We start from the raw sequence: 12,385 nt of genomic DNA, 5'->3' as shown, positions 1-12,385 counted from the left end.
TTTTTTTAAAAGATTTTATTTTTGACCTCCACACTCAATGTGGGACTCAACCGACTAAACTAGACAGCCACCCCAATCAAATTTTTAAAATATTTAAGCGTTGAAAGAAATTCCACCATGTGATTTTGGAGTCACTAACCCAGCTTTCCATCCACTGGAGTTCCCAGGATCAGTCAGTCACTCTGCACGTTTCCGCATTTCATCTAAACCTTCCCCGGCCTCACGACACTTCAGAGGTGAGGAAGCCGAGGCTCAGAAAGGCCAAATGACCAGACCCACCACGCGCGACAAAGAGATCCTCGTTACCCCCAGAAAGCTCCACAACGCCATCCCCCCACTTGTGTTGGGCTTTCCAGAGGGCCACGCCACTCCCACCAGCCTCCATTCCGGGCCCGCCCACCGAGCCCTCTTCGGCCACGCCCCTTCCGTGGCCGAGACCCGCGCTTCTGCGCTTCCGGCGCGAGGGTACTTCCGGCTTGTGCGGGTGGTTCCGGGCGCGGTAAGGTCTGGCGTGGTGTTGAGATGGCGGCCGGTGGGAGCGACCCGCGGGCCGGCGACGTAGAGGAGGATGCCTCACAGCTTATCTTCCCCAAAGGTGGGGCTGGGACTGCAGGACTGCCCCTGCTGTCCTGCGTGATCGCTGCAGGCCTGGCGTTACCCATGTGTCGTCCTAGGCGGGCAGCCGGGCGGGTCGCCTGCGCGGAGAGGGGCAGGGAGGATGGGGGATGCGGCGGTGAGAGGGGCCCCGGGCGGGGCCGCGGGCGGGCACCGCCGGGCTGCCTCGAGAGGGGCCTGTTGGATTCCACGCCTGCTACCCTGGAAACTTCGGCGCCCAGCTCCACACTGCCCTTGAGCAGCCTCTTCCTACTTGTTTAAGTAATTTATTTTATCCGATAAACCGCGAAGTGCTGCAGGGATGTGGAAAGGATGAACAAAGCCGACAGTAGTTACAGTGGTAAGGACAGATTTTAATAAGTAATACACGATTGTAGGGGCCACTGGCTGGCTCAGTCCGTAGAGCATGCTAGTCTTTTTCTTTCTTCTTCTTCTTCTTCTTCTTAAACATTTTACTTACTTATTTTGAGAGCGAGCGAGCATGGGATTGGGGACGGGGGGCGGGGGGCGCGGAGAGGCGTGAGGCAGAGGGAGAGGACCCGGGGACGCAGGACGCTGATGTGACTTGCGCCGAAAACCGGCGCTTAACGCCGGAGCCAGCGAGGCAACCCTAGCCTTCTAGTCTTGATCTCAGGATCATGAGCGTGGGCACCGAGCCTGCTTTAAAAAAAAAAAAAAAAGTTACTACACGATAGCAGTAGGGAAAGAGGCCAGCGTGTACCGAACTAAATTTCTTTTTTTTTTTTTAATTAAATTAAATTTTATGTATTTATTTGACAGAGACATCACGAGCAAGGGAACACAGGGCAATGGGAGAGGGAGAAGCAGGCTTGCCGCTGAGCAGGGACTCTATCCCAGGACCCTGGGAACACGACCTGAGCGGAAAGCTGTCACTTAACCAACCCAGCCATCTGGGAGCTCCTGAACTCAATTTCTATTTGTAGAGAGGTGACTGGGCGTTTTAAAGGGGAAGTGGAGGGGCTAGCCGGGTCTCTAGGATCAAGGACGTGAAAAATTACTAAATGCGTGAAGGGGAAGTGATTGGTTCGTTTGAACCCATTTGGGTTTTTTAACTGGTGCTTATGGTTTTTTTTTTTTTTTTTTTTAAAGATTTTATTTATTTATTTATTTGTTTGAAAGAGACATAGCGAGAGAGGGGAACACAAGCAGGGGGAGTGGGAAAGGAAGAAGCAGGCTTCCCACCAACCAGGGAGCCCGATGCAGGGCTGGATCCCAGAGACCCTGAAGTCATGACTTCAGCTGAAAGCAGACAGACGCTTAATGTCTGAGCAAGCCAGGTGCCCCAGTACCTACCTGTTTTTAAATTATTTTGTACCTAGTAAAAAAAGTGAAACTCCACACCCTTTATCCAGAGGCAACACTGTAAACAATTTAGTGTTTATTCTTCCAAACTAGTTTTGTTGATTTATAAATAAATAAATATATACACACCCTTTTATTTGTAAGATGAGATTATGCAAATGAATGCTATAGCCTTTCAAAAATTTGACGATCTGTTGTGTAGTCCTTTTTCTTTCTTTTTTAAAACTCTAGGCCCAATGTGGGGCTTGCACTCCTTGACTCTCATGACCTGAGATCAAGTGTCACATGTTCTACTGACTAAGCCAGCCAGACACCTTGTCCTATTCTTTTATTTATTTTTTAATTTTTGAGATTTATTTATTTGTCAGAGAGAGCATGCACACACAAGCAGGGGGACCAGCGGGCAGAGGAGGCAGGGCAGGTGGTGGGAGAATCAGGCTCCCCGCTGAGCAAGGAGCCAGATGTGGGGCTCCATCCCAGGCCCCTGGGATCATGACCTGAGCTGAAGGCAGATACTTAACCAACTGAGGGTTTTCCTCTTTAAACCTAAGTTTGCTCATTGGTATTCTTACTGGTCAAGAGAATTATTTTAGGGGCGTCTGGGTGGCTCAGTGGGTTAAGCCTCTGCCTTTGGCTGGTCATGGTCTCAGGGTCCTGGGATAGAGGTCCAAATCAGGCTCTCTGCTCAGCAGGGAGCCTGCTTCCCTCTGTGTGTCTGCCTGCCTCTCTGCCTGCTTGTGATCTCTCTCTCTTCAAATAAATAAAATCCTAAAAAAAAAAAAAAAAAAGAATTATTTTAAATGAGTATCAGGGGTGAACCCAAATGTCCATCAACTGATGAGCGGATAAAGAAGATGTGGAATGGAATATTGTTCAGCCATAAAAAAGAATGGAATCTTGCCAATTGCAATAACGTGGATGGAGCTAGAGACCATTGTGCTAAGCATAGTAAGTCAGAGAAAGACAATCGTATGATCTTACTCATATGTGGAATTTAAGAAACAAAACAGATGAACATAATGGGAAGAGGGAGCAAACCAGAAAACACTCTTCAGCTATAGAAAAAAAGAGGATTGCTGGAGAGGAGGTGGGGCGGGGGGGGAGTGGATTAAATGGGCGATGGGTAGAGGATATTTGTTGGGTGCCATGTGTAAGTGATGAATCACTTAAATATACCTGAAAATAATATACTGTATGTTAACTCACTGGAATTTAAATAAAAATTTGAAGCTAGGAAAAAATGAGTATGAAGATTTGTGTGATGGCAAATATTTGAAGTAGGTTTAGTTGGGAAACTAGAAGATTATGAAATCTAGAGGGGAGGGAGTTCTGGCCACAGGTCTAATGCCTAGTATGTAATAGGCAGTGATCTGGGTGAATGAGTAAATAGCAGATTTGTACAGGTACAAAAGTAGAACTTGGGACGCATTGTTAATGTGTTTCCAGTTACCCTAAAGTGCCCTCCCTAACATGTAATAATTCTTAAAATTGAGAATGTAATACTAGTATTATGGAACTAGGTTACCACCTCAAGGAAGCTAAAGAGGAGTAATTGTTGGCTGTGCTCTGTATTGAAATCAGTAAATGGCCTCATTAGGATAATGATGTGTAATTAGTTAATAGCACATCCGCATCAGGTTCTTTGATGTTAGAAACTGTCTTGCCAGACTGAGCTAAGTTTTTAGTATTTTATGAACTCTACTGTGCCTTGATAGATCAGTCTAGACAGAGATAAAGCTGTGGGATATGAGGCCTCTGGATTCATGCAAGGATAAAAACTTGCTGTTAGTCTCAAGATAAAATGAACATTTAGACGCTGTCCTTTGAAGGAGTATTTTCAGCTGACATTTGTGCTTCTCACAAATAGAGTTTGAAACAGCTGAGACTCTGCTAAATTCAGAGGTTCATATGCTTCTGGAGCATCGAAAGCAACAGAATGAGAGTGCAGAGGATGAACAGGAGCTTTCTGAGGTCTTCATGAAAACCTTAAATTACACAGCCCGTTTCAGTCGTTTCAAAAACAGAGAGACCATTGCCAGTGTCCGTAGGTGAGTGCTAAAAGAAAGTTTTTGTTAATCCAAACTGTTGAACATCTACATGTAAAATGCTTTTGCCTCCACCACTGCCCTCCCATGGACATCATCTGTACCATTAATTTAAGAAAAATAATGTCTTTGTCAGAAATTTTTTTTTTAATTGCTTGTAAGACCAAAATTCTCTTTGGCCACTTTTCCTTAAACCTGAAATCCCAGTGATCATTCTGCACCGTAACCACTGTTAGTTTATTCTTAGTCTTTGAGATCTTTTCCATGCATTCACATACATACGTTAAACCTATAAAAAACACAGCAGTGTTTGTGGGTTATTGTTGTTTTTAATAAAGTGAGGTAATTTATTACTCACCTGGAATGTCTTCAAGACCTCTATATGTTAATAAATATAAATCAGGAGAATTCTTTCCGAATCTTTGCCCTGTCTACCAGACAGCGGCTTTTAGCATTTTTTCCTAAGGCATTGCTTCTCAAATTGGGTGAGATGGAACTTGGAAAACTGATGTGCTAAGGTATATAGGAGACCATGGGAGAAACATATCTTCAGATACCAGTTTTATTTGATGGTAGGTGATTTAAAACATTTCTACATTAAAATAGATACCAGCATATTGTGGAATAAAACAAAAACATATATGTGAATTCTTTTTTTTTTTTTTTTAAGATTTTATTTATTTATTTGACAGACAGAGATCACAAGCAGGCAGAGAGAGAGGAGGAAGCAGGCTCCCTGCTGAGCAGAGAGCCTGATGTGGGGCTCGATCCCAGGACCCTGAGATCATGGCCTGAGCCGAAGGCAGCGGCCCAACCACTGAGCCACCCAGGCGCCCCTATATGTGAATTCTTGAATTAAATTACAAAGCTTAAATCCTTGCAGATACAGAAAGTCGCTTTAGCCTGTGACTGGAGGTTGCCTAGGGATACTTGTTTGCTCTGCTCCAGTGAAAATGCTTGAGAATTACTGTCCTTAGGAATAGCAGGTATACAAAAAAAAAAAATGTATATACACAGATACTTTTTAGAGAGCTGTTTATCATAGCCAAGGTGGGGGGGAACCCAAAACATTCAGTAGTAACTAAATAAATCGTGGGAACTAATTTGTTGGGCTAATCTATTGTCATTCAAATTGTGGTAGAAAATGGAAGTGTATTTATTTATTTATCTGACATGTTAAGTGTGCAGAAAATGAAGGTGTGAGATTGTATATGAAGTATGTATATAATCTTTCAAAAAAGCAAGTGTGTGTATGTTCTAAAAAGTGTGGGTGTATACATGGAGAAAAGATTAGAGGGAAATGTGCAGAGTTTCCAAGCAAAACTACAAGCCGTTGGGTCTAGGAGATGACCTGGACACATTTATGAATAAAAGGTTTCAGTATTGTAAACATGTTGGTTCGCCCCAAATTAATGTATACATTTAGTACCATTCTGCAACCTCAGGGGAATGGAAAAGGTGACTAATATAATGATCTTAAATTTAAAAAAAAATTTTTTTTAAGATTTTATTTATTTATTTGACAGAGATCACAAGTAGGCAGAGAGGCAGGCAGAGAGAGGGAGGAGGAAGCAGGCTTCCTGCTGAGCAGAGAGCCCGATGCGGAGCTCGATCCCAGGACCGAGGAGGAGGGGACCGAAGGAGAAATATTTTAAAACAAAGTTCGGGGTGCCTGGGTGGCTCAGTGGGTTAAAGCCTCTGCCTTCGGCTCAGGTCATGATCCCAGGGTCCTGGGATTAAGCCCCACAGTCAGGCTCTCTGCTCAGCAGAGAGCCTGCTTCCCCCTCTTTCTGTCTGCTTCTCTGCCTACTTGTGATTTCTCTCTCTTTCTCAAATTAAAAAAAAACCAAAAAAACAAAGTTCGGGGGTTAGGGATAGGGTGGCTGGGTTACGGACATTGGGAAGGGTATGTGCTACAGTGAGTGCTGTGAAATGTGTAAGCCCGATGAGTCACAGACCTGTACCCCTGGGGCAGATAATACTTCATGTTAATAATAAATTTAAATAGGGGCACCTGGGTGGCTCAGAGGGTTAAGCCTCTGCCTTCAGCTCAGGTCATGGTCTCAGGGTCTTGGGATCAAGCCCCGCATCGGGGTCTCTGCTCAGTGGGGAGCCTGCTTCTCCTCTCTGCCTGCCTCTCTGCTTACTTGTGATCTCTCTCTCTCTCTCTCTGTCAAATAAATAAATAAATAAAAATTAAAAAAAAAAAAGTTTAAGCACTATATCTTATACCAAACTTGATTTCTAAGGATTTGAATATAAACCATGGTGAATAAAAGTGCTGTGTGATAATATGAGTAAATGAATGTATTATTTTGGCTATGGTTAGTAAGACTTTAAATGTGGGGAAACTTGGTTGACTAGTTAAATGTAAGCTTTGTGAGGGCAGGAACTTGGTTGTATTCATCACTGTGTTAATCTCATAGGCACAAAATAGTGAATAAGTGAATTTGCATAATTATCTTTAAACTTTGTTACATAAATTAAATGCCATATATAAAATGCAAGTATAAATAATTGGGGAAAAGACTGAAATCCTTAAGTTTTAATGTCCTTAATATTAAAAGCTCCAACAAAGAATTAATAAAGAGATAACACTAGTTTTTAAAAATGGACACAGTCTGCAGTTAGAGGCTCAATTTGAATGAGAACTTCAGATGGCTAGCAAATTCTCTTGAAATAATGCTCATCTTCAAAAAAAAAAATGCTCATCTTCAAGGAAATTGAAATGGTAAAAGAGCTAAGTATATTTGAAAAGATTAAACAGAATGGGACACCTACATGTAATAAGTAGGGGAAATGGGGAAACAGGATTTATTGCCGATGTAAGTGTGTACTGATGAAGCACTTTTAGGGCACTATCTCTCGGGACTCCTGTTCTTTGACTGGATAATTAACTTCCAGGAATTTATCTTTAAAACGCATAGTGACCAGTCTAGTACATAAAGAAGTATACATGGTGTTTGAAAAGCGTTATTTAAAATGGTGAATTGAAGGGACACCTGGGTGGCTCTGTCAGTTGAGCATCGGACTCTTGCTTTAGATTCAGATCATGTTCTCAAGGTCATGAGAATGCACCCCACGTTGGCCTCTGTGCTCAGCAGGGAGTTGGCTTGAAATTCTCGGCCTCTCCCTCTGTCTCTCCCCACTTGCTCATTGTCTCTGAAATAAATTTTTAAAAGAGGGAAAAGACTTGGTTAAAAAAATAAATAAATAAAAAATAAAAGGGTGAATAATTGGAAACAATTGAAATGTTCAACAGCTGGAAATTTGACATATAAATTATAGCACAGTCATTCAGCGGAATGCTGTGTTCAAGGTGGAGTTATATGTAGTACTAATGTGGAAAACAGCTGGTGTTATTGAGTGAAAAAAAATCACAGAATAACATTTGTTACAATTCCTTTTATTTTTGTTTTTTTAATTACATTCTTTCTCAAAAAAAAATTTTTTTTTCTTTCTTTTATAATATAAAGAGGAGTGGTAGTGGATCTCCATGATAGTGTTAACACTAGTTTTTTCTGGATAGGGTTTCAGATTATTTTCACCTTCTGGGGATTTCTTTGTATTGTTTATAAATGAGAATTTTTCATTTTACAACAAAATCCTCCACACAGATACATATAGTACTTTGTAAATCTTTTCCCGTGTAACTAAGTTTATAATATTTTCCTTAGTAAATGAATATAGCTTCACTAAGTGGCAGAAAGTTATGAAACTGAATGTGTGAATTTTTATTCTAAAACAGATAAGTGTTTGGAACAGTACGCTAAGATAATTACTTGATTTTGTGTAGGTAGTGATATGGATAGCTTATTTTTCTGTCCTTTATCTTTGAAATTTTATATACCTAATATGCTTGTAATAGAATAATAAACACAGTAAATATTTTGTTTCTGAACAGATAATTAAGGTCTCTGAAACCAAATTTATCATGGATGACCTCTACTTTTTTTTAAAGATTTTATTTATTTGAGAGAGAGAGAAGCAGACTCCCCACTGAGCAGAGAGCCTGATGTGGGACTTGATCCCAAGGACTTTTGAAATTATGACCTGAGCCAGAGGCAAATGCTTAATGGACAGCCATCCAGATGTCCGGGATGAGCTCTGTTTTAAGAGCTAAATGTGTAAGAAGCCAAGATAGGATTTGACAATGTTTTATATAATTTGAACTAGAATTGCATTTAAAATAAGACAGTTTATACATATTAGTACAACATAAGGTATGCCTATATATTTTTTTACATTTGTGTTGGTTTTGTTCTGTTGTAGGTAAGTTTAAAAAAGAATTTCCTCCAAGTCAGAAATACACAAACATTATGTGTTTGACGTAAAATTAATGACGAAAGAAGCAAGGCAGAGTGATAAGAGCAGAGAATAGCAAAATAAATTATTGAGGGAAAGGGTTGTATAGTCTGTAAGGTATATAATGACTTTTTTTTTTCTTTTTTTTTTAGAGTTTATTTATTTATTTGACAGATAGGGATCACAAGTAGGCAGAGAGGCAGGCAGAGAGAGATAGGGAAGCAGGCTCCCTGCTGAGCAAAGAGCCCCACGTGGGGCTCAATCCCAGGACCCTGGGATCATGACCTGAGCGGAAGGCAGAGGCTTAACCCACTAAGCCACTCAGGCGCCCCTATATAATGACTTTTCAAAGTTATACTAGCAAGGGGTTCTCAGGCCTGATGTGCTCTGCTCACTTTTGTTGTCTGCCTGATTTTATTTTAACTTCCTGTTCTCCAGGCATAGGAACAGGAAGTGATTCGAAAGTGGGATTTTGCAGCCAAGCTAACCATATAGAAAGATTGCAGGTTATCAGACACATGAAGAAAAGTTTGTCATCACTAGCCAGGGAGATTCAAATGAAAACCACATTGAGATATCACCTTACACCAGTTAGAATGGCCAAAATTAGCAAGACAGGAAACAACATGTGTTGGAGAGGATGCGGAGAAAGGGGAACCCTCTTACACTGTTGGTGTGAATGCAAGTTGGTGCAGCCTCTTTGGAGAACAGTGTGGAGATTCCTCAAGAAATTAAAAATAGAACTTCCCTATGACCCTGCCATTGCACTACTGGGTATTTACCCCAAAGATCCAGATGTAGTGAAAAGAAGGGCCATCTGTACCCCAGTGTTCATAGCAGCAATGGCCACGGTCGCCAAACTGTGGAAAGAACCAAGATGTCCTTCAATGGACGAATGGTTAAGGAAGATATGGTCCATATACACTATGGAGTATTATACCGCCATCAGAAAGGATGAATACCCAACTTTTGTAGCAACATGGATGGGACTGGAAGAGATTATGCTGAGTGAAATAAGTCAAGCAGAGTCAATTATCATATGGTTTCACTTGTTTGTGGAGCATAACAAATAGCATGGAGGACATGGGGAGTTAGAGAAGAGAAGGGAGTTGGGGTAAATTGGAAGGGGAGGTGAACCATGAGAGACTATGGACTCTGAAAAACAATCTGAGGTGTTTGAAGTGGCAGGTGGGGGGGAGATTGGGGGAACCAGGTGGTGGGTATTAGGGCACGGATTGCATGGAACACTGGGTGTGGTGCAAAAATAATGAATACTGTTATGCTGAAAATAAAAATAAAAGAAAGATTGCAGGTGCTTTACTTTTTTCTTACTTGCTAAGTACCTTTGATTCTCTTTTTCCGACTCACCAATCTTTGATTTTTTTTTGTTTGTTTGTTTGTTTTGTTTTGTTTTGATTTTCTTCCACATGGTCAGCTTGTTGCTCCAGAAGAAGCTTCATAAGTTTGAGTTGGCCTGTTTGGCCAACCTTTGCCCAGAGACTGCTGAGGAATCAAAGGCGCTGATCCCAAGGTTAGTACTATCACTGTGCTAAGTTCTTTATATTACTTTGTCCTACAAGTAGAATTACTGTTTCTAAAAGGTGTGTGCATTTAAAATTGGGGCATATAGCGCCAACATTGAATGGAGTGCCTTCTTTAACAGGGTATGAACATGATGGTTTTATTGCAAACCAACTGTTAGCAAAAATGTGGAACAGCTGGATTTCTCACACTGGTGGTAAGAGTGCAAATTAGTATAGTCACTTTGAAGAGCAATTTAGCTACATCTAGAGTTAAAGATGATTATACCCTATAACCCGAAAATCCATTCTTGGGTACTTGCCTAAAAGCAGCTCATGCAGTTCCATAAGAAGACATGTATCCTAATGTTTATTACTGCAGTGCTAGTGATAACAGAAACTTGACAGTCTGTCAGTAAACAAGAGGATGGATAAATAAATCATTTATGTAGCAATGAAGAAATTAATGAACTGGAGCAACATGGAATAATAACAGATACCAAGGGACACTTGGATGGCTCAGTCTGTTAATAAGCGTTTGCCTTTAGCGCAGGTCATGATCCCAGAGTCCTGGGATCAAGTCCCATATTGGGCTCCTTGCTCAGTGGGGAGCCTGCTTCTCCCTCTGCCTTCTGCTCCCCTGCTTGTGCTCTCTCTCTGACAAATAAATAAAATCTTAAAAACAAAAACAAATACCAATTTGAAGTGAAAAAAATTTCAGAAGGATATATGTAGTATGATGCCATTTCCTATAAGGTTTAAAAACAGTGCTGTGTATGGCTTATAGATACATTTATGTATGTATATAGTAAGTATAAAAATATGATTAGGAATGGTAAGTACAAATTTAGGAAAATGGTTAATTCTGGGGAAGGTATTGCTCTAGGGGAGCATACGCAGAGCCATTAACTTGTTCCTGTTGTGTTTGTTAAAGAAATTTAGATCAGGGGCACCTGGGTGGCTCGGTGGGTTAAAGCCTCTGCCTTTAGCTCGGGTCATGATCCCAGGGTCCTGAGATTGAGCCCCGCATCGGGCTCTCTGCTTGGCAGGGAGCCAGCTTCCCTCTTTCTCTGCCTGCTTGTGATCTCTCTCTGTCAAATAAATAAATAAAACCTTAAAAAAAAAAAAAGAAATTTAAATCAGGCAGAGGTAATGTTAACTTACTGTCTGCACTTTCTTAAATCTCTGAAACACTTCATATGTTTTTAAAAGAAACGGCAGAAATACAGCTGAAAGGTAAAGGTGTATGTTTATAGGAGAAGTGGACAAGTGGTGCTCAAAGATTAGTGTGCTAGGGGGGCCTGGGTGGCTCAGTGGGTTAAAGCCTCTGTCTTCGGCTTAGGACATGATCTCAGCGTCCTGGGATTGAGCCCTGCATCGGGCTTTCCGCTCAGCGGTGAGCCTGCTTCCCTTCCTCTCTCTCTGCCTCTCTGCCTACTTGTGATCTCTGTCAAATAAATAAAATCTTGAAAAAAAAAAAAAAAAAGAATATGTTGTCCCTCGCTGAGACACTCATTTGTTTTGGTTTCCTTCTTGTAGCCTGGAGGGTCGGTTTGAAGATGAAGAGTTACAGCAGATTCTTGATGACATCCAGACCAAGCGCAGCTTTCAATATTAATCTCCAAATACCACTCTGCTGCTGAAGGAGCTACATCTCAAGCCCAGCACCAGTGTCCTGGTGTCTGGAGCTAACTTACATAGAAATTCCATTGCCGAAGACACTTGGGCTGCCTTTGGATAGAACAACCCAGCTTAGTCTTGGTTTAGGTTGCTATTTCAGACTTGACTATTGAACCATGGTAACCTGACCTTGCCTCTGGGAAGGGTGAGGTGGGGTGATGCGCATATAAGCTACACTACTGACTACCTCAAGCCATGGTTTTGGCCCCTGTGTTTTAAAATATGTTTTAAGATTTTATTTTTTTAAGTAATCTCTACCCCCCAGTGTGGGGCTTGAATTTAAACTACCCCAAGATCAAGAGTGGCGTGCTCCACTGATTGAGCCAGCCAAGCACCCCTTTTTTAAAATTTTATTTTTTTAGCCCACATGTTATTTTTGATTCCTAAGATTTCATGTTTTAGTTTCAATTTGTTTGTAGTTTTTGAAACTACAGGAAACGATAGTCTTACCTAAATGCAAAAGGAAGAATTAAGGGGCATTGGCTGACTCGGTAGAGCACGTGACTCAATCTCAGGGTGAGTTCAAGCCCCACATTGGGCATGGAGCCTAGAAGCAAAAACAAGCAAAAAAAAACAAAACCCCGAATATAAATGCAAAAGGAAGAATTAAACCAGCCCTGTACCATCATCTGAAATCCTTACAGAAAAGATGATACACTAATGACTGAGACAGCATTGGCATCATAGTGCTTAACCCAGAAGTCAAAGAAGAAGCTCACCATGGGAAGCAGTTACACCCAGGATAACTGCCAAGCATGGAGGGCCCTAACATAACCTTGATCAGTACTTGACCTTTTTTCTTAGACTGTTGAAGAATGTAGATTCGGAGGCAGTGGTCCTAAAGTACTATTTCTCACTCCTAAATTAAGATTTTTTTTTCCTTTAGTGGCCAGACTT

At 41.4% G+C, this 12,385-nt stretch overlaps 1 protein-coding gene across 2 annotated transcripts; it reads left to right on the top strand.

Moving 5' to 3' along the window:
* Positions 1–432: 432 nt before the first annotated feature.
* On the top strand, positions 433–11,955 carry POLR2D (RNA polymerase II subunit D). Of its 2 annotated transcripts, none has more exons than XM_032354005.1 (4): positions 433–595; positions 3,806–3,986; positions 9,724–9,819; positions 11,348–11,955. In XM_032354005.1, exons 1-4 carry the CDS (start codon positions 523–525, stop codon positions 11,424–11,426), a joined length of 429 nt encoding a protein of 142 aa, XP_032209896.1. In that variant the 5' UTR covers positions 433–522; the 3' UTR covers positions 11,427–11,955. The 2 variants fall into 2 exon arrangements, with proteins under 2 accessions (XP_032209896.1, XP_032209897.1); XM_032354006.1 differs by lacking the exon at positions 433–595 and adding an exon at positions 602–955.
* The last annotated feature ends 430 nt before the right edge of the window (positions 11,956–12,385 follow it).

This window comes from Mustela erminea, chromosome 8, assembly GCF_009829155.1.
Source record: "Mustela erminea isolate mMusErm1 chromosome 8, mMusErm1.Pri, whole genome shotgun sequence".
In the NCBI taxonomy this organism is placed as follows: domain Eukaryota; kingdom Metazoa; phylum Chordata; class Mammalia; order Carnivora; family Mustelidae; genus Mustela; species Mustela erminea.
Note: the sequence above shows the minus strand (reverse complement) of the source record. Positions and strands in the feature narration are given on the sequence as shown.

Bases quoted from the DNA above. Each gene is read 5' to 3' on its own strand.
- POLR2D (XM_032354005.1), top strand. From the start codon at position 523: ATGGCGGCCGGTGGGAGCGACCCGCGGGCCGGCGACGTAGAGGAGGAT. The intron at 596-3,805 runs GTGGGGCTGGGA...TCTCACAAATAG, and splicing joins ACAGCTTATCTTCCCCAAAG to AGTTTGAAACAGCTGAGACT. The intron at 9,820-11,347 runs GTTAGTACTATC...TCCTTCTTGTAG, and splicing joins TCAAAGGCGCTGATCCCAAG to CCTGGAGGGTCGGTTTGAAG.